The 26,484-nt window shown below is 41.3% G+C and overlaps 3 protein-coding genes and 1 long non-coding RNA gene across 4 annotated transcripts in view; 3 read left to right on the top strand and 1 right to left on the bottom strand.

Moving 5' to 3' along the window:
• LOC309476837 (uncharacterized protein) overlaps positions 1 to 26,484 on the top strand; it is a gene marked incomplete at its 3' end in the record, with an annotated part of 180,910 nt that overhangs the window by 42,143 nt on the left and 112,283 nt on the right. The gene's annotated exons all lie outside the window — the stretch shown is intronic.
• Positions 5,255 to 10,802, top strand: LOC309476953. The gene is made up of 2 exons (XR_014198431.1): positions 5,255 to 5,637; positions 10,051 to 10,802. It is a non-coding gene; the product is annotated as an uncharacterized lncRNA (long non-coding RNA).
• Positions 6,496 to 8,109, top strand: LOC309476824 (uncharacterized protein). The gene is made up of 8 exons (XM_082139964.1): positions 6,496 to 6,693; positions 6,781 to 6,957; positions 7,048 to 7,109; positions 7,192 to 7,278; positions 7,366 to 7,407; positions 7,476 to 7,649; positions 7,729 to 7,764; positions 7,863 to 8,109. The coding sequence occupies exons 1-7, from the start codon at positions 6,630 to 6,632 to the stop codon at positions 7,762 to 7,764; spliced, it is 642 nt and encodes a 213-aa protein (XP_081996090.1). The 5' UTR covers positions 6,496 to 6,629; the 3' UTR covers positions 7,863 to 8,109.
• LOC309477572 (uncharacterized protein) lies at positions 17,597 to 19,494 on the bottom strand (the record flags this gene model as incomplete). The annotated part of the gene is made up of 2 exons (XM_082140846.1): positions 19,332 to 19,494; positions 17,597 to 19,012 (listed from the first exon to the last, which is right to left on the bottom strand). The coding sequence occupies exon 2, from the start codon at positions 18,986 to 18,988 to the stop codon at positions 17,597 to 17,599; it is 1,392 nt and encodes a 463-aa protein (XP_081996972.1). The 5' UTR covers positions 18,989 to 19,012; positions 19,332 to 19,494.

Here is a 26,484-nt window from a genome sequence, read left to right as displayed (position 1 = left end):
GAATTTAGGTGCAAGCTTATTCGAAACGGAGCGGAGAGGAATATCCTTGGTAGAAAGCCACACTTTGGAACCGACGACGTATACGGGAGGCCTACGCCGGTAGCGATCGGCTTTGGCCTTGGTGCGCGCCCCCACTTGGAGTAAAGTCTCACAGGCTCTAGTCCAAGTGCGGTGACACCTCTGGACGAAGGCGTGGGCGGAGGGGACCGTGACTTCGGATTCCAGACTAGGAAAAATTGGTGGCTGGTACCCTACACTACACTCAAACGGTGATAGGCCCGTGGATGACACTGGCAACGTGTTGTGGGCGTACTCCACCATAGACAATTGCTGACTCCAAGAGGAAGGATTCTTGGACACTAAACATCGCAACATTCTCTCCAAATCCTGGTTGGCTCGCTCAGTTTGACTATTGTTCTGGGGATGGAACCCAGAGGACAGACTGACAGTCGCACCCAGGAATTTACAAAACTCTCTCCAAAATTTGGACACAAATTGGGGTCCTCTGTCAGAAACCATGTCTGTCGGGAGGCCATGTAGCTGAAAGACGTGGTTAACGACAATCAACGCTGTCTCCTTGGCTGAGGGTAATTTGGGCAAGGGAACAAAATGGGCCGCCTTCGAGAACCGGTCCACCATGGTCAAAACTACCGTGTGACCCTGGGAGGGTGGGAGGGCGGTGATAAAATCTAGAGCGATATGGGACCAGGGTCTCGAAGGCACCGGCAGCAGTTGAAGTAACCCATCTGGAGGTCGATTAGAAGTCTTACCCGTGGCGCAAACTGAACAAGCCAAGACAAAACTGTGAACATCACGAGCCATGAGAGGCCACCAGAATCGTTGCTTGACTAAAAATTTTGTGCGATTAACTCCTGGATGGCAAGCCACATTGGAACAATGTCCCCACTGAATAACGCTGGACCGTAAACCCTCAGGCACAAATAAACGATTCGGTGTACAACGGGCCGGAGGCGTTACCCCTTCTAAGGCCTTCTTGACCTTCGATTTGATCTCCCATGTGAGTGTAGAGATGAATAGAGTCTCTGGTAAAATGCACTCGGGAGTAGACGGGCATTGGGAGCGGTCAAAAATACGCGATAAAGAGTCGGGTTTGATGTTTTTGGAACCCGGGCGGTACGAGAGAGTAAAATCAAAATGACCGAAAAAAAGAGCCCACCGAGCCTGCCTGGAGTTTAGTCTTTTAGCAGTCCGAATGTATTCCAAGTTCTTGTGATCGGTCCAGACGATAAAAGATACCCCCGACCCTTCTAATCAGTGGCGCCACTCCTCCAATGCTAACTTGACCGCCAACAACTCTCTGTTGCCAATGTCATAATTGCGCTCGGCAGGGGATAAACGATGAGACAAAAACGCGCAAGGATGCATCTTGTCGTCTGAAGGAGAACGCTGGGATAGCACTGCACCTACCCCCACCTCTGACGCATCGACCTCCACCACGAACTGACGTGATGGATCAGGGGTTATCAGGATGGGGGCTGAAACGAAGCAACCCTTCAGTTTGGCAAACGCAGCCTCGCCTGCGTCTGACCACCTGAACGTCGTTCTGGGGAGGTCAAGGCGGTCAGAGGCGTGGCTAGTTGGCTGAAATTGCGAATGAAACACCGGTAGAAATTGGCGAACCCCAGAAACCTCAGTAGGGCCTTACAGGAATCTGGACTTGGCCAATCCACCACAGCCTTGATCTTCTCAGGATCCATGCGCATTCCCTCATCCGAGATGATGTAGCCTAGAAAAGGAACAGACTGTGCATGAAAAGCGCATTTCTCCCCCTTGACAAAAAGCCCATTCTCTAGCAACCTCTGAAGCACTTGTCGGACGTGCTTCACGTGTTCCTGGAGAGACGACGAAAAAATCAATATGTCATCCAGGTAGACATATATGAACTGATCAACCATACGCAATACGTCATTGACAAGTGCCTGGAAGACCGCTGGGGAGTTGGAAAGGCCAAAAGGCATAACCAAGTATTCAAAGTGCCCCCTGGGGGTGTTAAAAGCGGTCTTCCACTCATCCCCCTCCCTGATGCGGACCAAATGATAAGCATTCTGTAAATCCAATTTCGTGAATATAGATGCTCCCTGCAACCTCTCAAAGGCTGAAGACATCAACGGCAAAGGATAAGTATTCTTTACTGTGATGCTGTTCAGCCCCCGGTAATCAATACAAGGTCGCAACGATCCATCCGGATGAACCCCGTTGCTAGAGAATCAGAAATGTATTTCTCCATAGCCTCTCTCTCTGGGACAGAGAGTGAATATAACTTGCCCTTAGGTGGAGACGTACCTGGCAATAACTCTATAGCACAGTCATAGGGACGATGCGGGGGAAGAGAAGCAGCCCGAGACTTACTGAACACCTCCCTCAGGTCCAGGTACTCCGCGGGCACGTTAGATAAATCCACTGCCTCCTCCTGAAACACAGGGACAGAAACAGACGGACAAGCAGACACCAGACAAGACTTATGACAAAAATTACTCCACGCCGACACAGACTTTAACTGCCAGTCCACTTTGGGGTTGTGACGGGTGAGCCAGGGGTGACCAAGGACGATGGTTGCAAGAGGAGTGTCCAGAATGTAAAAGGAGATGGTCTCAGTATGATTGCCTGATGTGATGAGGGTGATGTCTTCGGTGGCCAGTGAAATGGTGGGGAGCTTTTGACCATTGAGGGCGTGTACTGCAATCTGGTGCGTGAGGGGTCTGAGGGGAACTTGAAACTTGTGTGCAAAAGTGTGGTCCATGAAATTACCCTCAGCCCCTGAATCCAGAAGTGCTCGACAGTCGTGGAGGTGAGTTGACCATCGAAGTCTTACCGGAAGGAGAGTAGATGTTGATGAGGTCTTCTCGGCAGAGATCCCACCCGACAGTAGCCTCATACTTACTGTCGGGCTGGGCCTTTTTAACGCACAACTGTACCCAACCCAGGGATCTCCGCCTCTCCTTCTCCTCCCGGGAAAGCCGGGCTCGACCCACCTGCATGGGCTCGTGATCGTGGACGGGGCTGACCGCGTCCCCGCCTCCGGAATGCTGTCCCTCGATCCCTCCAGAAGGATGGTTAGGTTGACAACGTCGATCTACATGGGAAAGACGTGCGTCCACTCTCAGGGCCAGAGCAATGAGGTCATTGAGCTTGGTGGGAAGGTCCATGGTGTAGATCTCCTTTTGGACGCGGTCAGCCAGCCCATGCAGGAACATGTCCCACTGCGCCTCCTCGTTCCATTGGCTCTCTGCTGCAAGGGTTCGAAACTCAATCGAAAAATCCGACACGGATCTCTCCAGGGACTGCCCGCAACAGCGCGATCAAACACTCGCCTCATCTCGTCGGAGAGCCTCTGGAACGAGGAGCAGCATTCGTCCTGATTTTCCCACACCGCCGTTCCCCAAAGCGCCGCTCTCCCAGTCAGAAGCGTCAATACGAACGCGACCTTGGTTCGCTCATCATGGAATGTCCTGGGCTGAAGAGAGAAATGAATTGAGCACCTGGTTAGGAAAGCTCGACAGTAATTACGTTCACCTGAATAGGACTCGGGAACCGGCAGGCGGGGCTCCGACTGGGAGGGCTGTGCTGGTGGTGGTGGGGGAATCGGCGGCGCGGGTGGCGCAGTGGGAATGCGAAGCTGTTGAATCTGCTGGGTGAGCCCGGACACCTGCGCCACTAAAGCCTGAACAGCGCGAGCTGTCTCGTTGAGGTTTTCCTCTTGAGCGTCCATTCTCTGTATGCTGTTGCTCACAAATACTTCCAGTGAACTTGAAGAGCCACTCGATGCTTCCATGGTCGGGTCAGATCGTTCTGTCATGAAATGATGGAAGGAAGCAAGATGCAAGTAAACTCCTTTATTGTGATATTAATGATGAAAAAGTCCAGAGAACAGGCTAGCGGCGCAGGGACCCCGGTGGCCAGATGAACCCGGTGATGGATGTGCAGCAGTGCGATGAGGAGAGTCCAGAGGTGAGATAAATCCAAAGTAAATCCACAGGAACACGAACAGGAACAGGAACACGGAAGGCACAAGACTCGAACGCAGACTGGAAAACACACCGGGACACCACAAACAGCGATCTGACAAAGGAGATGAGAAAGTGGTGAGTATATATAGGGTGATGAGATGAGCTGCAGCTGGTGACTGGAATGATGAGCTAGATCGCTGATGAGCAGTGTTGGGGGTAACAAGTTACAAAGTAACGAATTACAGTAACGATATTACTTTTTTGGGTAACGAAATAAAGTAACGCATTACACTAAAAATATCGGTAACTACACTACTTTACTAGACTATAGGAACGCGCTTTCCTGCGTTACCCAAGCCGTGTTTGTCTGCGTGCAAAGCTCTGATCTGTTTAAGTGGTGCGTGCATGCCTGTGTGTGTGTGCTTGCAGTTGCACCGTTGTCATAGAGATCGATTTGAGTGACGTAGCTGCTGGTGCGAAGGGGAGCGGGAAATGAAGACGGAGACGGAGACGGAGACGGAGACGGGGTTTCGGCCAGTGGCAATATTCACATTACTTTCAGTTTATTGCTCGAAAGGACAAAAAATATTCGCGTGAAATGAGAGGCGAGCACGCACACACAAACTCTCCGCGCACATACTCATATAGACGGCGCCTCATAAATAGATCGATCTCTGCAACGTATTGAAGCGCGCGTCCGAGTGAAGAAAGTGCGGTGTGCGCGAGCCACAAGAGAAAACACTGTATCCGCGCCACTGATCGCAGCGGCAACGAGCACTTTGATCACTTGATTTAAAAAACACAGTTCAGCGCTAGATCGTCTCTTATTTAACAAACAAACTAAATGAATGCTCTGCTGGTTAACTGGAGATGTTTTGTTATTGGATCATTCGTGCCGCGAGATGTTTTATAGGGGGCGGTGAAAAAAGTCAGGCACCGAAATCAGGCTCCGAAAGTTGCGTTCTTATTCGGTCTCGATACTACCGTTTATGTCAGATCCGGTTCCCAATTGGAACCGGGTTTCGGTACCCAACCCTATGCCTGAGTCACTTTGGAATAAATCACAGCGTGTTTCATGATAAAACGTGACTTAGCCTAAACAGTCCGGAAAATAGGCTATAGGTTATAGCAAATTCAGACCAACTGCTGGTCTACTCAGAGAGAAAGCCCTTTCTAGGCTCTTCTGTTGTGCCGAGCCATTCGTTAGTCTAGATGTTTGATGAGAAAATGAAATGTAGCCTATAGTTGTCACGGTTCATAAATCCTATGTCTCTCTGTTGTCTCCTGGGGCCTGTTGCACAAAAGTAGAATTAAGACATCCGGGATAAATGACTCAGCTGAGCTCAATGAAGCCAAAACATGTGCGTCCAGGCTTAATTGGTTGCACAAAGACCAAGCCAGGATGAGCAGACACGGATTCATTAAGCCAGGTGAAACCAATCCTGGATAGGTGCGCGCTCACGGCTCACTCAAATAGACCCCGCCACAGATCACAGATTAACTGATTTACCATGGCAACTAGAGCCGCGTACTTTTCCCCGTCGGAAGCACAAATCCTCATGGAGGCATACGAGGAGGTAAAAGATATAATTAAGAAGAAAGGCAACACCGCCACAGTGATAAAGCAAAGAGAAAAAGCGTGGCAAAGTATTGCAGACCGCCTGAATGCGTAAGTAGTGCACAATTACACACTCACCGCTCCGCTGAAACATCACAATTACAATTCAAATATTTAATTCACATCTCCAAAAACGCAGTTGTACTGTAATTATGAAACGGTTAAATTTTTAATTGAAATGCACTGCAGATATGAGTGAAATTGTGTAAAGTAACTCCATCACACTATAAAGCTATGATAAATTATTATTAAAGCCTTACATTATTATTTAACGTTACTACGCTCAGTACGGTTTAATCTTAGCCGTTGTACTCTGCTTCTTATGTTGTCCACCGTTTTTTTTTGTGTTTCTCCTGCTTTTATTAATGTAAAGCTGCTTTGACAGAATGAAACAATTGTGAAAAGTGCTATATAAATAAAATTTAATTGAATAAATAGATGAGCTATAATAATAATCACTTTAATTTATATAGTGCCTTTCAAAGGACCCAAGGTCGGTTGCTCACTGCACTGCAAAAATGTCTTTCTTACTTAGTATTTTTGTCTTGTTTTCAGTAAAAAAAAAATACCAAAAAAAAAATCTTAAATATTTTCTTGAGCAAAATTACCTAGGAAAATAAGCAAAAAAATCTGCCAGTGAAACAAGAGAACTTTTCTAAAATTAAGTGTTTATGGAAAAAGTAAACTTATTTCAAGAGAATTTTTCTTATTATATTGACAGATTTTTTATTTTTTTGCTTGTTTTAAGCACACATTTACTTAAAGTTTATATTTTTTGTCTAAACTATACTTATTTTGCTAGGTCATTTAGCAAATCAAGAAAATACATCTTTATTTAAGATTTTTTTTTATTTTTATATTTTTACTGAAAACAAGACAAAAATACCAAGTCATTCTTTGCAGTGTTTTTTGTGTGTGTGTGTGTGTGTGTGTGTGTGTGTGTGTGTTTGTGTGTGTGTGTGTGTGTGTGTGTGTGTGTGTGTGTGTGTGTGTGTGTGTGTGTGTGTGTGTGTGTGTGTGTGTGCGTGTGATGTAGATTAAACATGAACGGGCCAAAACGGACATGGCAGCAGGTCAAAATCAAATACAAGAACATTCTGCAGAATGGTATGGTCCCTGACTAATATTTAACAAAGCACAAGCATATATTGTACCCAGAAGGTGCCTGCTCACACATTGTCTGTACTGTTTTAGCAGTGAAAAAGAATACCCACAGACAAGGCACGGGTGGTGGGTCACCAAAGGCTGACCTTACCCCAGCAGAGGACATGGCCTTGGAGCTAAATAAAGGCAGGCCCGTCTTAGAGGGGATCCCTGGGGGGAAAGAGACGAGCATAGGTTCCTCCCAAGATGCCACCCGCTTCATTCAAGGTATGTCCTTCCATCTCTACATGGGATACAACCACATTCATATTGAATCAATTTGGACTGTCTGACTTTGGTTTACCTATTGCCTTGCAGTGTCTGGCAGCACTGTGTTCCTGTTAGAGCCACCAGCACAAGCACCAGACGATGCTGATCCAGTGAGTACTCCATCAAAGGCATACTGTAGGCCTGGCATGTCTTGTCTACTAGCTTCAATATGAATCCGATTAAATGTGATAGGGTGAAAGCCCCAGTGCAGCAGCAACAGCACATGATGGAGACGATGATGAGGAGGAGACCATCTCTCTGGATTCCAGAAGGCATGAGGTATCATGTTAAGACTGTGAAAGTACTATTTACTCTACAATGGTGAGGAGTCCTCATCAAAATCAAAAAATCTAATTTCTTTTACAGGACCCAGATGCTATACAGTGGGAAAACCAGCCTGGCAACATAGTGCGTATTAATAAAAGGACACCACATCCTGCCAAATTCCAGCTGCGCTAATTGTATTGTGTTCACAGAGCTCACAAGCTATCAGAAAGTTGTATGGCAACCACCTCCGGCGCCAAATAGAACTGGCAGACATAGACATTCAGTACAAGAAGAAAAAGATGGAAAATCTTGCACTGGAGTCCGAAATAAAAAAGAGGACAATTAGGAAACTGGACCTTGAAATAAAAAAACTTGAGAGGGAGGTGAGATATGCCTTCAATGTACACTGTATGCTAACTGTAACACAAATGTATTAATCATTATTTTTATTTCCTCCCCCAGCTCCAAGAAGATGACACAGCTCAAAATAAAAATTAGGTATATTCTCGTAAAGTCAAGTGAGCCATGACATATGAGCTCTTATTGTGAGCACACAGGACGGTGGCATCTTTCTAAGTTTTTTTTTATTTTCCCAGCAATCAGTACAACCAAGTCATCGTTATAAGGCACCGGCCTCTTTTGCCCACCCCCCCAGCACCAGGTGTGGCCACTAGCCTATATGAAGGCCCAAAATTGTGTGTTCCTTTCTGCTCTGACAATGGCATGCCCATTCTTGCGAGATGTGGTGGATGAAGAAGCACTTGTGCTGAGGAGAGCCTTCAGGCGAGAAAGGGTCTTCAGGGACCGGTTGGACCCACTGGCCTTCCCTGATGACCATCTATATGAAAGATACAGAGTTTTCTGCAGATGGCATCAGGTATCTATGCAGACTACTGGGTCCCAGGATTAAGCACCGCACTGCACGGAGCCATGCACTGAGTGTGGAGCAAATGGTTTGTGTGGCCTTGCGCTTTTTTGCTAGTGGAGCCTTCCTGTACTCAGTGGGGGATGCAGAACAGCTGAACAAGGCCACAATTTGCCGCACAATAAGGAGTGTGTGTCTGGCTATCAAAGCTAGAGGTGGGCGATACTCCAAATTTCGGTATCGATCCGATACCAAGTAAATACAGGGTCAGTATCACCGATATCGATACCGATACCAATACTTTTTCGTTTTAAAAGCATGCACTTGAACTTATGCACTTTCCTGTGCTAGAGCAGTGTGTCATGATTTATGAGGTGAATGCATCATTAATATGCTAAATCTGAATATGTTTTCATGACTACTAAATATTTTGTGATTTGTGCTCTCAACTCGCCTGTAAATAGTCAGTGACTTTTACAAAACTACCCTAATTATAGTAAAAGTACTATTGTACACTAGCCTACTGTTTAAAAGTTTGGGGTCTGTAATTTTTTATTCTCTTCTGCATTTATTTGATCAAAAATACAGTAAAAACTGTAATATTACAATTTAACAACTGTTTTCTATGTCATACTAAACTGTAATTTATTCAAGTGATCAAAGCTGAATTTTCGGCATCATTACTCCAGTCATGATGATAATTCATTTTAATATGCTGATTTACAGCTCAGGAAACATTTCTTATTATTATCAATGTTGAAAACAGTTTCATATTTTTTGTGGAAACCATGATGCAGAATTATTTGATGAACAAAGTTGAAAGAACAGCATTTATGAAGTAGTTTTTTTTTAACAGTGAAAAACCCTTGACTGTCACTTTTGATCAATTGAATGCATTGCTCCTTGTTGAATAAAAATATTAATTTCATTAAAAAAATCTTACTGACGTCAACATTTTGAACCGTTATATACACTTTTGCTTTGTTTATTAAAAAAAAAATACCCGATTGTTTCTCTGTCATCTAAGCAAGGCTTTGTTTCCCAAACGCACTGGTCCTGTGAGCTCAGCGAAGCACCAGCATCGAACGCTCTGTGATTGATTGGTTTCGTCTTGTATCCAGATGACTAGGAGAAAAAGTTCTAGCCTACACAATTATCCGCTAACATTCGCTTATTTTTCCACTTAGAAGCTTATTTTACGCACTGAATTGCGTGCTAAATTAATAAAAATTACTGGTAAAAAAAACCCCACACATTTGGATCGATATTTTTATGTGAGGATCGATCCTTTTCGATACCACGTCAGTATCGATATATCGATACTCAAGGATCGATCTGCCCACCTCTAATCAAAGCATTAGCAGATGTCTTCATCTCCTTCCCTGGCCACAGAAGACTCTGTGACATCAAAGAGGAGTTCTATAGGATTGCAGGTAAGAGGATCTACAAATTACAGGACAACTGTTAACACATAGTAGGATACTCATTACTTTGTGTGACAGGTTTCCCCAATGTCATTGGTGCAGTGGACTGCACACACATAAGGATAAAGCCCCCTCAGGTGCCCATGAGGCCGATTTTGTGAATAGGAAATCCTTTCACAGCATTAATGTTCAGGTGAACATAACTTTTTGATATTGTCCATTGACGAACACTCTGCATTGCCAGTGATGTGCATTGATTGGTGTAATATTCCTCATCTTATGATTTCAGATGGTCTGCAATGCTGACTGTGTGATCAGCAATGTTGTGGCAAAATGGCCTGGCTCAGTCCATGACTCCAGACTCTTTCGGGCCTCTGAAATCTATCAGTGCCTATCACAAGGTAAGCCACACAACCCCTATTTATAACCATCATGGCTGTGTCAAGAATATCACTGTGTTTATGAGGTAGTAATGATGAGATTTTGTGTTGACAGGTGAATTCTCTGGTGTGTTGCTGGGAGACAGGGGGTATGGCTGACAGCCTTTTCTCCTGACACCTTTCACAGACCCCCAGGAAGCACAGCAGGCCTACAACCATGCCCATGCCAGGACCAGGGCCAGAGTTGAAATGACCTTTGGCCTCCTGAAGGCACGCTTTCACTGCCTTCACAAATTAAGGGTCAGCCCTGTTAGGGCATGTGATATTACTGTGGCTTGTGCTGTCCTCCACAATGTGGCCTGCCTGAGGAAGGAGAGGGCCCCCAGAGTGCCACCAGCCATGGACTGGGACAATCCGGCAATCTTCCCTGATGACGACAGTGGTCGGCTGCTGAGGGACCAATATGTGTTGAATTATTTTAGTTAGTATGTGTGCTTTCAATTTTGGTTAAATATGTCCTGCGGTGGCAGAGGAATTTGGGTTTTTTTGGGTTCGTTTTTTTACGAATTTGGCCTCTTATGATGTTTGTGCGGTATACTGTGTGTAATACAAGGCTGCAGGGAGGCTACTGCATCCATTCATTTGTCTGTTCAGTTGATGTGTATGGATTTGTCCTGCATTTATTTTAGTGTGCAGACATGCAGGGTGTGTTATATACAGACCTTTGAATGTGTATGTATCATTTTGTATAATATGCTTTGATTCTGTGCTTTCCATCTTGTAGAGTCACTGTGACTTCAGTTTCGAAAGGAGCTGATGGTTTACCTGCTTTGTTTTGTCCTTATTCAATAAAGGAACATAATGTTACACATTGTGTTTTTATATTCATATGGAATGTGTATTTGTGTATTTGTTTATATGACAGAGTACTAGGGCCACACTGAGGAAAAAGGATAAAGTCATACATTTATGAGGCTGGTTCTTTCTGCAGAAAAGCTACATATTCTTTTTACAGTTTTGACACTTATGACAATGTGATACTTAATATTCTGGCACATCAGCATGTCTTTGTTTATGAAACCATACTGAAGTACAATTTCACGAAATGCCCCACATCTGTCATTTTAACAACTGTCCTCCTTTAAAACAACTGGTTACAATATTATGACTTGTCTTTTTTTCCCCTCTGTGGCCCTAATATTCTATCATTTTATATATAGCCTTTTAGTCTATGGGAAACTGTAAATTATCTAATGATAGCAACATCATCTAAAAATCATTATTTATCCAAAATGATTGAAATTAATGATCACAAACGTTTAAATAATGACAGTGGGTCTAGTTATATGTGATAACAATGTATAGTGAGCAGTGAAATAACTATTGGTTTCCATTTGTGGTGACTGCTGACTGACATTAGGGATGAGATTAAATAGATCCTGGAATTTAGCCTGGTCTGGAGCAGGCTAGCTCCACAGAATAAATCTCCATGGTAATTTATACCATAACATATCCTCCTGCCCCCTATCCAGCTTTAGTGCAACCGGATTACGGATCAATTGAGCCAGGATCACCAAGATATCCTGGCTTAATCCCTTATCCTAGTTTTGTGCAACAGGCCCCTGTTCTGTGTGTGTGTGTGTGTGTGTGTGTGTGAGTGCTGATTGTGTGGGCGTGCCGGCTCATTATTGCTCATCAGCAGTGTTGGGGTAGTTACTCAAAAAAAGTAATTAGTTACTAGTTACTTCTGTAAATTGTAATGAGATTACTTTACTAGTTACTGCATTTGAAAAGTAACTTCACTACTTATTACTTTACTTTCCCATTTCTTAATTTACCCTGTAGATATGGACAAACATCATAGCCCTATCATCACTTAGCCTGTCCGCATAGTGTTTATAAATGTAGCCTATACAAAATAGCATGTAAAACCATATGAAAGAATAATATTCATGTCTGCACAAAGAAATATGCCTCACTGTAAAATCCACAAACAACAGGATAAAGGACAAATGTCCGCGGTGGTAGACACATAATCAGGGCTGGACTGGCAAATCGGCCCTGGCATTTTGACCATAATAATAGCAGCACACTAATAGACATTTATTGTAAAACAAATGCACTGAAAAATAAAGGAAACTTTCACAATTAGTTTTGTACTAATTTCTATACTCGAAAGACATATAAGCACTTGATCTTTTATTTTGACGGAAACTGCATCGAGCTTATTTTGGCGGAAAACATGGTTTACAAACGCGTCTCATTAAATTTATAGTAAATTACGGTAATGGTCAACTATGCATGTGGAAATAATGCGTTACTGGGTAATGGGTTCCTACACTCATGACATAGCCTAAGTGTTTTGAAAGTAACTGTTCTGCTTACGCAGGCTCTACACTTTCTCATCTCTGTCCGTCCTTATCCTCCTCACTATCTTCATCATCAGCCACGGGAGCTGATGAAGGTCCTGCTGCTGCAGAAAACATTTTGACACATTTTACAGCGTCTGCTTGAAGGGCCTGTGTCTATTTTTCACGCTATTTCTCTGCACATTCCTTGCGTTTTTTCCTCTCAGACTATTTTGACAGATACACACTGACACACTGCACGCTCGCTCAAAGGCCAAAGGGGGAAGTGTTTAAAGATGTGATCGGACCAGCCCAGTGTCAATCAAGAAAAGATCCAATGGGCCAAGGTGTTTCATTTGCCGGTCAGCTATCAGAAAAAAAAAAAAAAAAAAAAAAACTGACGCAGACTTTTTTTAACTAATGCATTACACCGGCACGGCACGCACTAAGCAAAACGAATGGGCCGCCGATGTACGAGTTTTATGGTCCGTTAAGACAAAAAACAGAAAAAGAAAAAAAGTATGAGATGTCGGCCTAAAAGGCACGTCAGCCCACTGGGAATCTCCCGGTAGTCCCGATGGCCAGTACTTGCTGCCTGGGCATCTTGACTAAAGTTCAAGTTCAGCTGCAGTGTTCCTCTTCGGGTAAGTCTAGTATTTTAATGCCAACAGCAAATCTTGCATATCAAGTATGAAGTATATCAAGTATATTTATATGAGGCTATACTATGTGTGTTAAATATTTCTGCTCAGTGTCAGACATTTCTCTGTTTTGTAAAAGTCTATAATATATCATATGTTATATATATATATATATATATATATATATATATATATATATGAGAAGACAAAATTTTGATCTTAACTTAAGTGTTTTCGGCTACATCAGCACAATTTTTTATTTTATCAGAAATCTGAAAATCTTTTTCAGAAAACACACACAGGTATTATTTTTTTTGATAAAGTGTGTGCGGTTTCGTTTTCTTAAGTACCGGTTTAAGAACCGTTTAAGCACCGGAACCGTTAGAAAAATACAGAGTAGGTACTGGTATCGGATAAAACCCAACCAATACCCAACCCTACTCAGGCATATATAATGCATTTAACGTTAAATATAAATGTTGACTTTCAAAAGTAGGCGCGCCAAGAAGGCTATTCTCTGTGTTTTGGTTCATTTTTGGTGAGCGCCAGAAAGATCTAAGGAGACCGAGACGCGCTAAAGCAGCGCATCATGTTGTTTTATTTATTTTTCAATGGCATGATATTTTGTAGTCATTTTGAATGTACACAAATAAAAATATACATTTTACTGTTTCGAATGATGTCATATTATCTGTATGACTATAAATAACAGAGTATTAAGTTATTTCCCAGCAGTGGAACAAATCCAAGTGATGGCGCAGGCGCATCGCGCTCTCATTATCAAAATTAAACAGTCAACCAAACATATAAAAAGTGATTCTGCCTAATTTAATTGGTGTGTTGTACAAAATAAAGGGCAAGCTGTGCCGCAGCTAAACCGGGGTAAGTCCTCAATAACTGATGGGTAGGCCTAATTATTGGCCTAACTGAAGCTTGCTTAAAAGCTCTTTTGTATGTCTCCATCATATCCCCCTGTTCTGCCCAACTTGCCTTTCATATACAGATGCTTCAACTTGTATTGCTTTTTCTTTTTCCCATTGTTTATACATTTTGAATGATTTATCCTGTTGTTTGCTCATTTTCATAAAAGTGTTGCTATTTTGTTGCAACAAAGCAAATAAATCAATGGAGAAGGCAGTTTGCTGATCTTTAAATCTAGGCTCTAGTTTACGACTCTCTGTTCAGTGCCAGAATATAATTTGGAAGATGTTTTTCCAATTTCCAAACAGAGAGATGTTTAAAGTTCATAGATGTTCATAGCAGCCAGCAGGCATCAGCTGAGGAGTGTGAGCGGATGAAGACGAGCAGAAAGATCTGGGGCCTCATTTATAAAACTTTGCGTAGGATTTGCGTCAGAAGTGGCGTACGGATGAAACGTAGGACGTGCGCACGCACAGAAATATTCGGATTTATAAAACCGTGCGCACGCACATCCTACGCAGTTTTCCCTTAATAAATCACAATCAATTCTAAATGTAGCGCAGCTTTTGCGGCTTCATGTCACGCCCATAGATGCCCATAAATAGTCCGTGAAACGCCCACAAGTTAATATTCATCGATTGCGAAATCATGGCAAACACAGAGAGAAAAACCAAGAAACGTAACTTCACTCAATGTGAAGTAGAAATTATCGTTGGCGAGGTGGAAAAGAGGAGTAAAGAGGAGTAAAATGTTGTTTGGAGGGCACAGTGTGGGCATTACTAATGTGCGTCATGACGGCCATTGTGCGTCATTACGCATTGTGATGGCATCATGGCATTTTATTACCATCTATTTGATTGCATCTGACAAGCTACAGATGTGTTATGAGGATGAATTGCATAACATGCTAATATTATTGCAGAACATATTTCACTTTTCTTTTTGCAAATATGTGTTAATTTGCATTTCTGTTTAATCTTCATTTGATTTTGTTTGTTTTACACTGCAGATCGATCAAACGGGTGTTCGTGTAGGCTGTTAATTGTAAGACTTGCTTTGTGAAGTCTTCATGTTATTTATGAGAGGCAGTATTGCCATTTCTTTTACACAACAGTCTACAGTTTCACACACTTACACTTTCACATGTTTCTTCCCTCTGCCGACGGTGTCGCCATTTCTCATTTCACCCGTTTGTGTGCGTACGCCTGGGTCAGAGTTTGCGTGAAGGACCGCACATTTTCCTGTCAAGTTTGCTTTTTATAAATACCAATTATTGCGTCGAGAGCGGCGTACGCCTTCTTTTGTGCGTACGCAAGATTGATACATCAGGCCCCTGGGGCCTCATGTATCAATCTTGCGTACGCACAAAAACGTTGCGTACGCCAGCTTTCACGCTTACGGTCGTATGTACTAACAGTGAAATTAACGCGAGAATGTGCGTTCCTCCACGCCAATTTCATGTCTGGCGTACGTACATTTCTCATTGTTTTTGTCCGTTGGCGACTCTTACAGGCAATGAAGTGAAGTTGCAAACATTACACAACGAATTGTTCTACAAGTCTATCGCACCACCACCTGTGGGAAGCATTGCTATTAATTTGCAATTTATAAAATAATTGACATATATTGTCGAGCCTTATGGGAATATTCTATCAATTTTGCAATTAAGTAAGATACAACCTGATACAACCCTTAGTCTATGGCAATGGCAGCTTTGGTGTAATGTCCACCTTTATATCAGACCATTTCTTTTTAAGGTCATTTAGGGTAGACTGTGTACAGTTGAGACATGTGTACAGTTGAGACACCTTAACTTGCGTTCGCAGCAAGCACAAGTTGTGATTTTTGCTGTGCACATGCGTATTTGTGTCCTCTTTGATCGTGGGAAATTTGAACAACGGACGCATCTCCGATCCGAAGATATCGGGGAAAGTTTTTTTTTTATAACGTTCACTTCACCATGCACTCTCCACAATGAATAGCTTATTATCCTTATGTGACTGTTAAACGTAACTGGTATCACCACAAACGTTATTCTGTATTTCATGGTATTGTGTCATGCAAGGTAAATGCAAAATCTAGAGAAATGTGCGAGGTGGCCAGCGGGGGATATTGAGACACATATCTACTGTACCCCCGATAGAGCTCTATTAGGAAACACACTGTTTAGTTGTTCAGTGTTATTATAACCGTTTAAACGCCGTGATTAGCCAGCATAGGATGCAAATGAAAATAAAATGTGATATTTGTGATATTTAAACTGTGTATTATTAATAAATATTGTTACATAATCTTGTTCCTGCTTTATACATTTTAACCAGTGCTAATTTAAATAAAATGAATGAATATAAATGGATGAATAAACAAAAATGTTGCCCAATTGTTATTTTCTTTATTTGTCTTTATTTTTTTATTTATTTACAATGAATGGTTAGTTACCTTCACATCATTAAAAATGGGGTGTCTCAACTGTACCATGCACTGTCTCAACTGTACCACATGATATGGGTACAGTTGAGACAAAGTTGAGACAAAAAGCACCTTATTTTTATGAGCTAATTGTGGAAAATATAAACTACTTGTGGGTATTATTGATTGATAATATCTTAGTCTACAAGGTAATGGAATGTCATGTGGCATGTCATGTGGAAATTCACTTCTTTTCAGTGTCTATTTTTGTGTGAAAAAATCAAAACGCAAAAAGTGTCTCAACTGTAGGCTACTCAGTCTACTCTACAGTGCGACTTTCAGATCCCACCGCATTGACGGCATCAGCCAAACTCTCCCACTCATATTTTTTCCTTTTGTTATTAATTCCGGAGGACAAAGTTCCAATTTTTTTTTTTTTTCGTTTCTACCTCCGATAGTAGCACCTCCAATTCACTCTCTGTAAAGTTTCGTTTCTTGCCGCCATTTTCTTACTGCTTTCTTTTGCCAAAGTGGACTCATTACCATATTTAAATTAATTAAATTAAGGGAGGAGACTGGGTGGGGCGTTGTGCTCGTGCATGTGCGCTCAATTTTACGTTAACTGGGATGTACAAAGAGAATATGCGTGGGATCCTTCGTACGCAGAGATTCATACATCTGGGTTTTTTGTGCGTACGCACATTTACAGCTTTGTCCGTACGCAATGTTTTAGTATGAATTCAACGCAAGTCTTTGTACATGAGGCCCCTGGTGTTTATATCTGTGAGCGTGGACACAGCTTGACTTACTCTTCATGAAGATCACATCACTGTTCTGATAGCTTGTGTTTAAGAGAGTCTACAAATGTCAGAGACTAGTTTTTACTGAAAACAAAGTGTACTCCTTTGTGTAAGAATTTGCACATATATAATAGATTCATTCATACATATTTTTATTGAGATTTTTGTTTTTGCATAACAATGAAATGAAAAAAGAAAGAAAAAAACAAACACTTTAAGCAGCTGTTAATTACAGATAAGAGATAAGTCTTTATTTTGTATGTTAGAAAGCTTGTAGGTTAGTAAGAGCTCCAAGTACAATCACAATCAACTTTGCAAAGTCCTGCTTTAGTCATAATCATAGGGCACAATATGCTGTATTAATTTGACAAAATGTTCTGTATTTTTGTTTTTCTACAGGTGTTTTACCTGTGCTTTGAATTTTACACTGCATTGCATTGTGTTTTATAGTTAACAGAAATGTCCGTACTTTAATGGATAATGTCCCGGTAATGAGATGCCAGTACTTTTTCTGTTATTTTACGGATTTATTCAGTAACAGTTCAACAGTAATCCCAGTTATTTTCGTCATCTGTGTAGCACCACATATTCCTTGAACCATATTTGGCACAGGCATGGTTGCTGCGGCAGTACTTCCCGTTTTTAGTTTTACTGTTCCAGAGCGGAGGACTGCAGTAATCCCAGCTGCCAGAGACTTTCTTACACCAGTAGTAGTCCTCGCCGTATTTGGCGCAGGGGTGATCATCCTTGCACCTCTCTCCATTAACCGTGACGAGTGAGTACCGCGGTGAGCACTCTATCAGCATCTGGCCTGAGTTACACCTGTAGCTCTTGAGATTGTGCCGGTACAGGCAGGGAGAGGTGCAGCAGGGCTTGGTTTTGCCTCCTGAGGTGCACCAACAGCTGTCACTGGACCTTGAGAAGCGTGAGCACTGCGATCCATCAGCTCCAGTCATCTGCTTCTCCTGGACCAACAGGCATTCAACAGCATCCGACCCCACGGATACCTCCCTCTTTCTGAGCTCATCATGCACATTCCTTACTACTGGTCTGAGATAAGTTATAAGACAAGCACTTCCAGCAAAAACCTTTAGATCCTCAGCCATAGTATAGTAAGTGTTCATGCTGTCAAAGGCTAATTTTACTGTCATCTCTTTCACATTGACTTTCATCGATGATTGCTTGTCACTGCTGATGGCCCTTATCACTCCTCTAAACGTGGTCTGCACAGCTGTGCTCATGTGGACTCCCTGTTTCCCTGGAAGATTCATTAACACATCTGTGCTCCTTTGGATTTTACCTGTGAACTTCTCCTTAATCATGTTTAATTTATTATTGTTGCCAAAACAACCCTCCGTAAAAATAGAAACTGTCTGTTGAGTTCTTGAGGGCTGACCGTAGAGTGTGCTGAGCTGATACTCCAGGTCTGAGACACTCATCGGGTTTATGTCAGACTCTACTGGCTGGTTCTCTGCCATATAGCCGAAGGAGAAAGACCATCTGTCATCAGTGTGGTGTTTATAACAGACAGCCGTCCAGATGTGAGAGGGCACCGTCACCCTTCCATAGTTTTCAAATAATACTGTGTAGTCTTCAGAGATTTCCCTTTGTGGTATCTGTACATTCACGTTAGGTACCGTACCTGTGACAATGTAGGCTGTTGCTAAATAACCATCACTGCTGAGCTGGTTATTTAAAAAAGTCCTCAAAGTTAACTCCCACTTTTTCCAGTGGCCACGGTTGAAGCACTTGTCCATCGGTGTGGCATTGGTCAGTGTGAATGTTGCCAGACGGCCATCACCAAAACCGAAGCTGTTGGGCTTCAGGTGTCCACGATCATATCCGGTCGAGCTGTAGTCACTGCTCATGGCTTGACTTCTTTTAATAACGTCTTTATCTAGTCCAAGGGTTCTCAAGTCTCCCTCACGGACCATATTTCTTTCTGAGTAACCTGAAATCTACAGAATAAATAATATTTTAGATGGTTAGTTGGATGTTGACTGCTTGTAAGGAAAGACTTTATTTTGTTTTCAAATTTTCTTGTGAAAAAAAAAATTTCTCTTTGTCTCTTTTAGTTGACATTCATAATTTCTACTGTACAATTACTGTATAAGTACATTTAAAAAAGTACCATCCATCTAATATATTTTTCAAATTATTTGCAATGGCAAAACAGAATGAAGACCAATATTTAGATTAACAGAACTGCTTCTTATGGATTGCAGAGCTTAAACTGCTAATAAAGTGTTTTGTTAGAGAACAGAAGCACATAGTCACCTGTGGCTCGACGTGCCAGCTGTCTGTCCTTCCAGTGTCGCTGTTGCATCTACGATCAAATACATAGGCACTGTAGAGGGGAATCCTGTGTCGTGTTGAGTACAGCGTAGCGTAATAATAGCGTGTGGATTGACCTTGACCATACACCTGACAGATTTTCTTGACAGTCTCAAATGGCGGATCCCAAGGGCGTAGGTTTGGCCTCAGCTTCGGTGGGGACATCCCCCTCCCCCTCCCCCTCCCCCTCCCCCTGGAATGAGTTTTCTATATGTAATTAAATAATGAACAAATGAATAAAATACACACGTATCATAGTATGCATTCAACACAACAAATCCATTATTATTATCTATTATTATTATTATTATCCATGATTACAGTATTCCATTAATACTAAAATTGTATCTACTATTCTATATCAAATTCTATTGATATATTCTATTCTTAAATATTAAATTCTTAGGCTACACTCACTCACAAATACATTACATAAATAGAATGTAGAAACGAAAAATGTCTCAGATCCACTGTTTATGTTGACTGCAAGATTCTTAGTTAAGGTCAGCTAATTAACATTCAGTGACTTGCTAACGTAGCATTCTATCATGATAGCGTGACTTCTATGAGTCTATCAGTGCTGCACAGCCTAATCAATACTCTTAACGTTAGTTGAAAGATTGCTGCTGCTAGGTTTAACTGTAACAACATGGTAACACATACTATCACCAATCAATACTATTTTCCACAGTAGAATCTGCATTTGAAAGCCTGGTCAGTCACTACTACTGCTAGTTTATTTGTGTGGCTAGTTATTTTGCCTACTTACACTCTGCTTTATGAAAAAGCTTCGTATGTCCCCTTTCTTCTTCTTGGGTGGCAGAGCTGATCTATCTACAAAGTACAAAAAGTGGCAAAAAACGGAATATTAAAATGTTTTACTCTGGCCTTTGTATGTGGCAGAGAGACAGCCCTGGTAACTTACCGTCGGCGTCGTCGACGCGCGCGCGCGCGCACACACACACACACACACACACACACACACACACACACACACACACACACCACCCGCTCGCTGCCAGTGCAAGCACAAAAGTAGTCCCGGCCTGCGCGTGTAGCCTGTCAGATACACCGCCGCCAATCAAATTACGGCGTTTCTTGTACTGTCGTTGTTTTGGCCGTTGGAATCGATCCAAATAGCAGTTCAAAGGAGCTTGCTAAATATTGGTGGGGACAAATTTGTCATCTCAAAATATTGATTGGGACTAGTACCTAGCGTCCCCCCCTAAACCTACGCCCATGGCGGATCCATTCCTCCTGGTTTTGTGGCTTTGTAGAAAAACTCTCTACACAAATGAAAGGTACTGACCACTTCTGCGTGAGCACTGAATGCTGTCAGCACAGCACAGGTGAGCAGACCCAGAGCAAACATGGTGTGACACCGGTCTGGTGTTATAGAGACAGCAGAAGCACAGCTGCTTTAAGTACAGTCTCAGTCAGAGATGAGGTGGTGGGTGGGACTGAAATTAACAAATGAGAAGAAATGAGGAATATGATGTGACCTTCGCCTCATCATGCTTATGGGACTAACTTTACTATAAAGCAAACACTTTCAAATGCTTCTCAGTAATAGAAATGCAGTGCTTGCGATTTCCACTTCAGTTTTCTAATCCGTTTCACTTCTGCGTCTGGAGCGAGGAGCTGGTGTTTTGAAAGTCACATACTCCCTGTTTTGTCTCTCCGTGATCGTTCAGGGTTTGTCTCAGTAGTGAGCGAGAAGCTGGAAATGTAAAGCCTGGAGTCATTAGAGAGCGCTTTAAACTCTGTTCTTGTCTTGTCTTCATGGTGACACTCAATGCTTTGGATTCATTTTTGCCCAAGCGATCTCCTGCCCAACATGAGGTCACAGACAAACATCCCAAATAATTGAATCTCACCAATGAAAGCTCAACAGATTGTAAATCAGAGAACATCACCTGAAGCAGTGAATATTATCTGACCCAGCTCATATATGCTCTACAACTAAAGATTACATTTATCACAATCTAATAGTAAATCACTGCATCAACAATATCATACAATTCATCTAAATTAACGGGAATACATTGTCATTAATCAGGACAAGTCTCTCTTGCAAAAACTCTGTTATAATCAAAGAAGCTGTCAGTCTCGGGTGATCTGTTTGCCGTGTGGGGCTCGTCATGCCATCAATGAAGACACAACAAGAATTAGGGAGTTGGTAGCACAGGGGATAAATCCATCCCACAGCATGCCTCATTAACTCTGTTCTGGGCGTTCCCTGTTCCCAGACCCACATTATGGAGTCGTCGGGCTCTGGGGCTATAGCAAACCCAAGGCCTGCTTCATAGCAGCCTATCGGTGCCACAGCGTCTTCCACCGCACAAATAATTTGTATTTTAAAGAGTCATTTCTGTAACATAGACATACAGTGTATTGTATCTCTATTTATTACATGGCTTGGTTGAATTCTAATGTAGAATGCGGTGTGTAATTTCTTGATAACAGACGCTGCTAAGTATAACACACCGTTGCCATGAAAAACAGAGCGTTGCTATGGACGCAGTTCTGTTCACTCTGGAGGACGGCTATCGATCCGCTGGAAGAAGATCAGCTGTGGCAAAAAAGTCAGAACATGGAAGATTTTAATATTAATTTCAATATTTACGGAGAGAACAAAACTTTTGAATCGTGGTAAATGGCTGTTTTGTCCCCAGTAAAGAAACGGAAAAGAGAACAAAAAACAACGCAAAAGATGCAAGAAAAAACACAAAGAGCTGGATGACAGAGAAATTGACAAAATTGAAGAAGACAGGCACGAAGTAAACACTAAACGGAGTACGGAATGGGCTCTGGCAGTGTCTAAAGACTGGTTAGTCCAAAAGAATATGTCGGCAGACTTTGATAGTTACGGGGAAGAAAACCTGAATCAGATGCTGCGATCATTTTATGCATCATTTAACACAGTCTGACATGTGTGTTTGCTTGGTGTAAAGGTTATTGTTTTAATTTGTCTTTATATTTAACTTATAGTATGTACACACTCAGGCCCGCCCACAGAAATGACTGGGCCCCTGAAAAGGTCCAGTGAATGGGCCCTCCCCAAATCTGCTATAGGCTACTCATATCATGCGTGTGTTCTCTCTCTCTCTCTCTCTCTCTCTCTCTCTCTCTCCTACATTAACACATACATTTAACTGAGAGAGACTCAGGGGTGGGTATGCAGCAACAATTTTGAAAAAAACAACAACAAATAAATAAGTGTGCCATGTAATGAGTGAGTAGGAACGAGTGAGATTTAATAGATGAAATAAGTAAAAAAAAATGTCATTTATTAATATAATTGAACTATACTCCACAGTGATGAATAAAAATAAATATATATATAAACAAACTGCATTGCCATAGCAATACCAGTGTTTCTTACAGGATTTTTGGTAAAGCTGTGGTGAGTGGACTTTTGTGCTTTTTAATGTTAAATTCATCGATCTGGTGCACTTTGAGAGTTCAAAATTAAAAACTCCAACCCATATTCAGTGTGCAAATTAAAAATTAAAACCTCTTTTAGTTACAGTGTCTGTCTACATTACACTACTACATAATAATAGTTATAATATTAATCCCATTATATAATAGCCATATATTGTAAAACAAATGCACTGAAAAATAAAGGAAACTTTCATAATTCGTTTTGTACTAATTTCTATACTTGAAAGAGTATATTTATATACTTCACATTAAAGATGTGATTGGGCCAGCCCAGTGACCATCAAGAAAAGAACCAATGGGCCGCTGATCTACGTGTTTCATGGGCCGGTGTGTCAGGAAAAAAAATAACGCTGACTTTTTTTGACCAATGCATTACACCGGCAGTAACTAAACTAAACGAATGTACAGTTGTATGGGCCGTTAAGACAAAAAAAGAAAAAAAGTATGAGATGCATCGGCCCAAAAAGCACGTCGGCCCACTGGGAATCTCCCGGTAGTCCCGATGGCCAGTAGCCTACATGCCTGGACGTCACACTTTAAATCCTACCTGTTGCCTTTCACCTTCCACTTATTTAGCTGCTGTCGCATCAATTGACATGCCATCTCCTTTCCTCTCTTTCTTTTTCTATTTTTTAGCCCCCGCCAGCTTTTTTGCTTTATCCATCTTTTTCGACGACAACTCACTACTCGTTCCTGCTCGCTCAGCGCTCACGGCGCCCGCGCCCGCTCAGACCATTTTCAGGAAAGGGGTGTTTCATTATGACACAGGCTATATTTTACTTGAGCAACATTAAATAAAATGCATTTTTTTTCTCACTTTCAACAATTAATGGTGCTCTTTTGGTTCAAAATAAAATATGGTAACCTTTGCTTATATTTAGGATGAACATAATTATAGCTGGACTGCATGGGCCCCCCCTAGCGGCTGGGCCCCAGAAAACATTCCCCTTTATCCCCCCTTATGGACGGCCCTGTACACACTATGTAAGGGTTAATGCCCGACGAGGTGTCCATTGTCAGGTATTAATGGACGACGGCGAGGCGTGAACCGTCCGACGCGCAGCGAAGTCCATTAATACCTGACACAATGGACACCTCGTCGGGCATTAACCCGCTTATACCATGGTCACTTGCCAAATAACACATTTTTAAAACATTAGTTTATATTTTAATTAGTTTTACAATCGAAATCTAAAGTTTTTACAAACAATAACTTGGTTTCCCTGGTTACGCCCAGAGCCGGATTAACGCAAAGGCAAACTAGGCACGTGCCTAGGGCCCGATTGGCGGGATGGGGCCCAGACAGAGGGACAAAAAAAAAAAAAAAAAAAATTTTACAAATGTCCTATCTACAATTTATTTCAATATTTATTAATTAACTAAAAATAGTGACGATGTTTATCTTAACCATAGACTGTTACATTACTGCAGTTAAACCAATTAATGTGTCCGTTACAAAGCGGGTGCCGGCTTCTGAAAGTATGTGTAACGAACATCCATCAGGTGCTGCGAGGCAAAAGCTTAATAAGCACACAAAGAAGCACAGCTCATAATGCAGGTGTGTGAGTTGTCGTCATCTATTTTGGAGTGATTGCAATGTATTCTAAATATAAACTTGTACTGTAGATCAGCGTCATTTCTGGAAAAATCATTCACCGCTTTATTACGAGTTTAAAAGAGCGCGAGCGTCATTAACGTGCCCAGACGCGACGCTTTGAATTTGCGCGTACAATGAATAACATCGCGTCGGGAGCTGACTAGTAAAAAAGCTACAAAATTAAAAGACAAGACGTCTGTATTCTAAGTTAAAAAGCCAACACACTCACTACAACATTTTTAAATGTTTCAAATAAAGGATCTCATATCTATGGGTCTATCTTCTAAATTCTGCTGATGATTAGATTATACCCTGACATTACGCCAATAATATCAGTTTATATATTTTTTTCTGCTCAGTAGCGATCGTGTCTTTCTCTTCCACTTGATTTGTGTATAGCATATTTAAGGTAGCAATGCAATATAAAAGCACTTATGCTCATCTACTGAAGTGGGATTCTGGAACTGTGAATAAATTGAATAAAACAGCAAAATAACAACAACAACAACAATAACATCTTATTAAACAAAAAAGAGATTACCTTAGATAAAGTTTGATTAATATGTACATACAGTACCGGTAAAAGTCTGGACCCATTACTATTTTTAATGTTTTTGAAAGAAGTTTATTATTATGCTCTACAAGCCTGCATTTATTTGATCAAAAATACAGAAAAAAACAGGAATATTCAGCAAGGATGTGTTAAATATATAAAAAGTGATAGTGAAGACTTTTTTAAAACAACTTTTTAATAATAAAAAATCCTGAAAAAAAGTATCACAGGTTATAAAATAAATATTAAAGGAGAAGTTCACTTTTAAAATGAAAATTCTGTCATCATATACTCACCCTCATGTTGTTTCAAACCTGTATGAATTTCTTTCTTCTGCTGAACACAAAGGAAGATATTTAGAAGAATGTCAGTAACCAGACAGTTTTTGGGTCCCATTGACTTCCATAGTAGGAAAAAAATATACTATGGAAGTCAATGGGACCCAAAAACTGTCTGGTTACTGACATTCTTCTAAATATCTTCCTTTGTGTTCAGCAGAAGAAAGAAATTCATACAGGTTTGAAACAACATGAGGGTGAGTATATGATGACAGAATTTTCATTTTAAAAGTGAATTTTAAAAGTGGTGCTTCTCCTTTAAGCACCATTTCTAACATTTGATAATAAATCAGAATATTATAAAGTTTTCTGAAGGATCACGTGACACTAAATTCAGCTTTGCATCACAGAAATATAAAGTATAGTAAAATAGAAAACCATTATTTTAAATTTTAATAATATTTCACTATATTATTTTTCTGTATTTTTGATCAAATAAATCCAGGCTTGATGAGCATAAGAGACTTCTTTCAAAAACATTAAAAATAGTAATGTGTCCAAACTTATGTACTGTGTAAGTAAAAATATACTGCTTTTAAAATTAAATGTTGTATAAATAAAAAGGTTAGGAATCATATTTGCTTCAAGTGTTTTTTTATTGGGGGTGGGGGGCCTCCAACATGAATTTTGCCTAGGGCCTCCTAATGTCTAGAACCGGCCCTGGTTACGCCTGACGGTTTATTTAGCAACCGGAGATATTTATAGTCCGCTCAGCTTGTAGAACCCTTCAGTTTACTCCCTGTTGCTATGGTTACTCACAGCTGATGTAGCCAGCGCATTTATTTATTCATTTCGAATGGTAAACAGTCAGTTTCACCAGAACTCCTTTACTAGGTGTCCTCTATCACTTTTTAATGGACACCCTGCAGCCAATCAGAATTGAGTATTCACCCAGACCATGGTATAAGAGTATGTAATGTACAATTTTTTATTTATTTTTTTTTATTTATTTTTTTTTATTTTATTTTTTATTATTATTATTAGCACAACAAATACAAACAAAGCAGGTACAATGAAAAATCTTACTACGAACCTACAGTGCATGTCTTAGAAGATACATACATAAAAGAACAGAAGAACATGGGGCAAGATATTTACATTACACATTCAAAATAAAATAAAACAAAAGGGCAATTATTCAATAAGAATGTTTATAAAAGA

Source organism: Leuciscus leuciscus (assembly GCF_965113295.1).
Source record: "Leuciscus leuciscus genome assembly, chromosome: 16".
NCBI classification, from domain to species: domain Eukaryota; kingdom Metazoa; phylum Chordata; class Actinopteri; order Cypriniformes; family Leuciscidae; genus Leuciscus; species Leuciscus leuciscus.
This window is presented reverse-complemented; position numbering and strand designations above follow the sequence as displayed.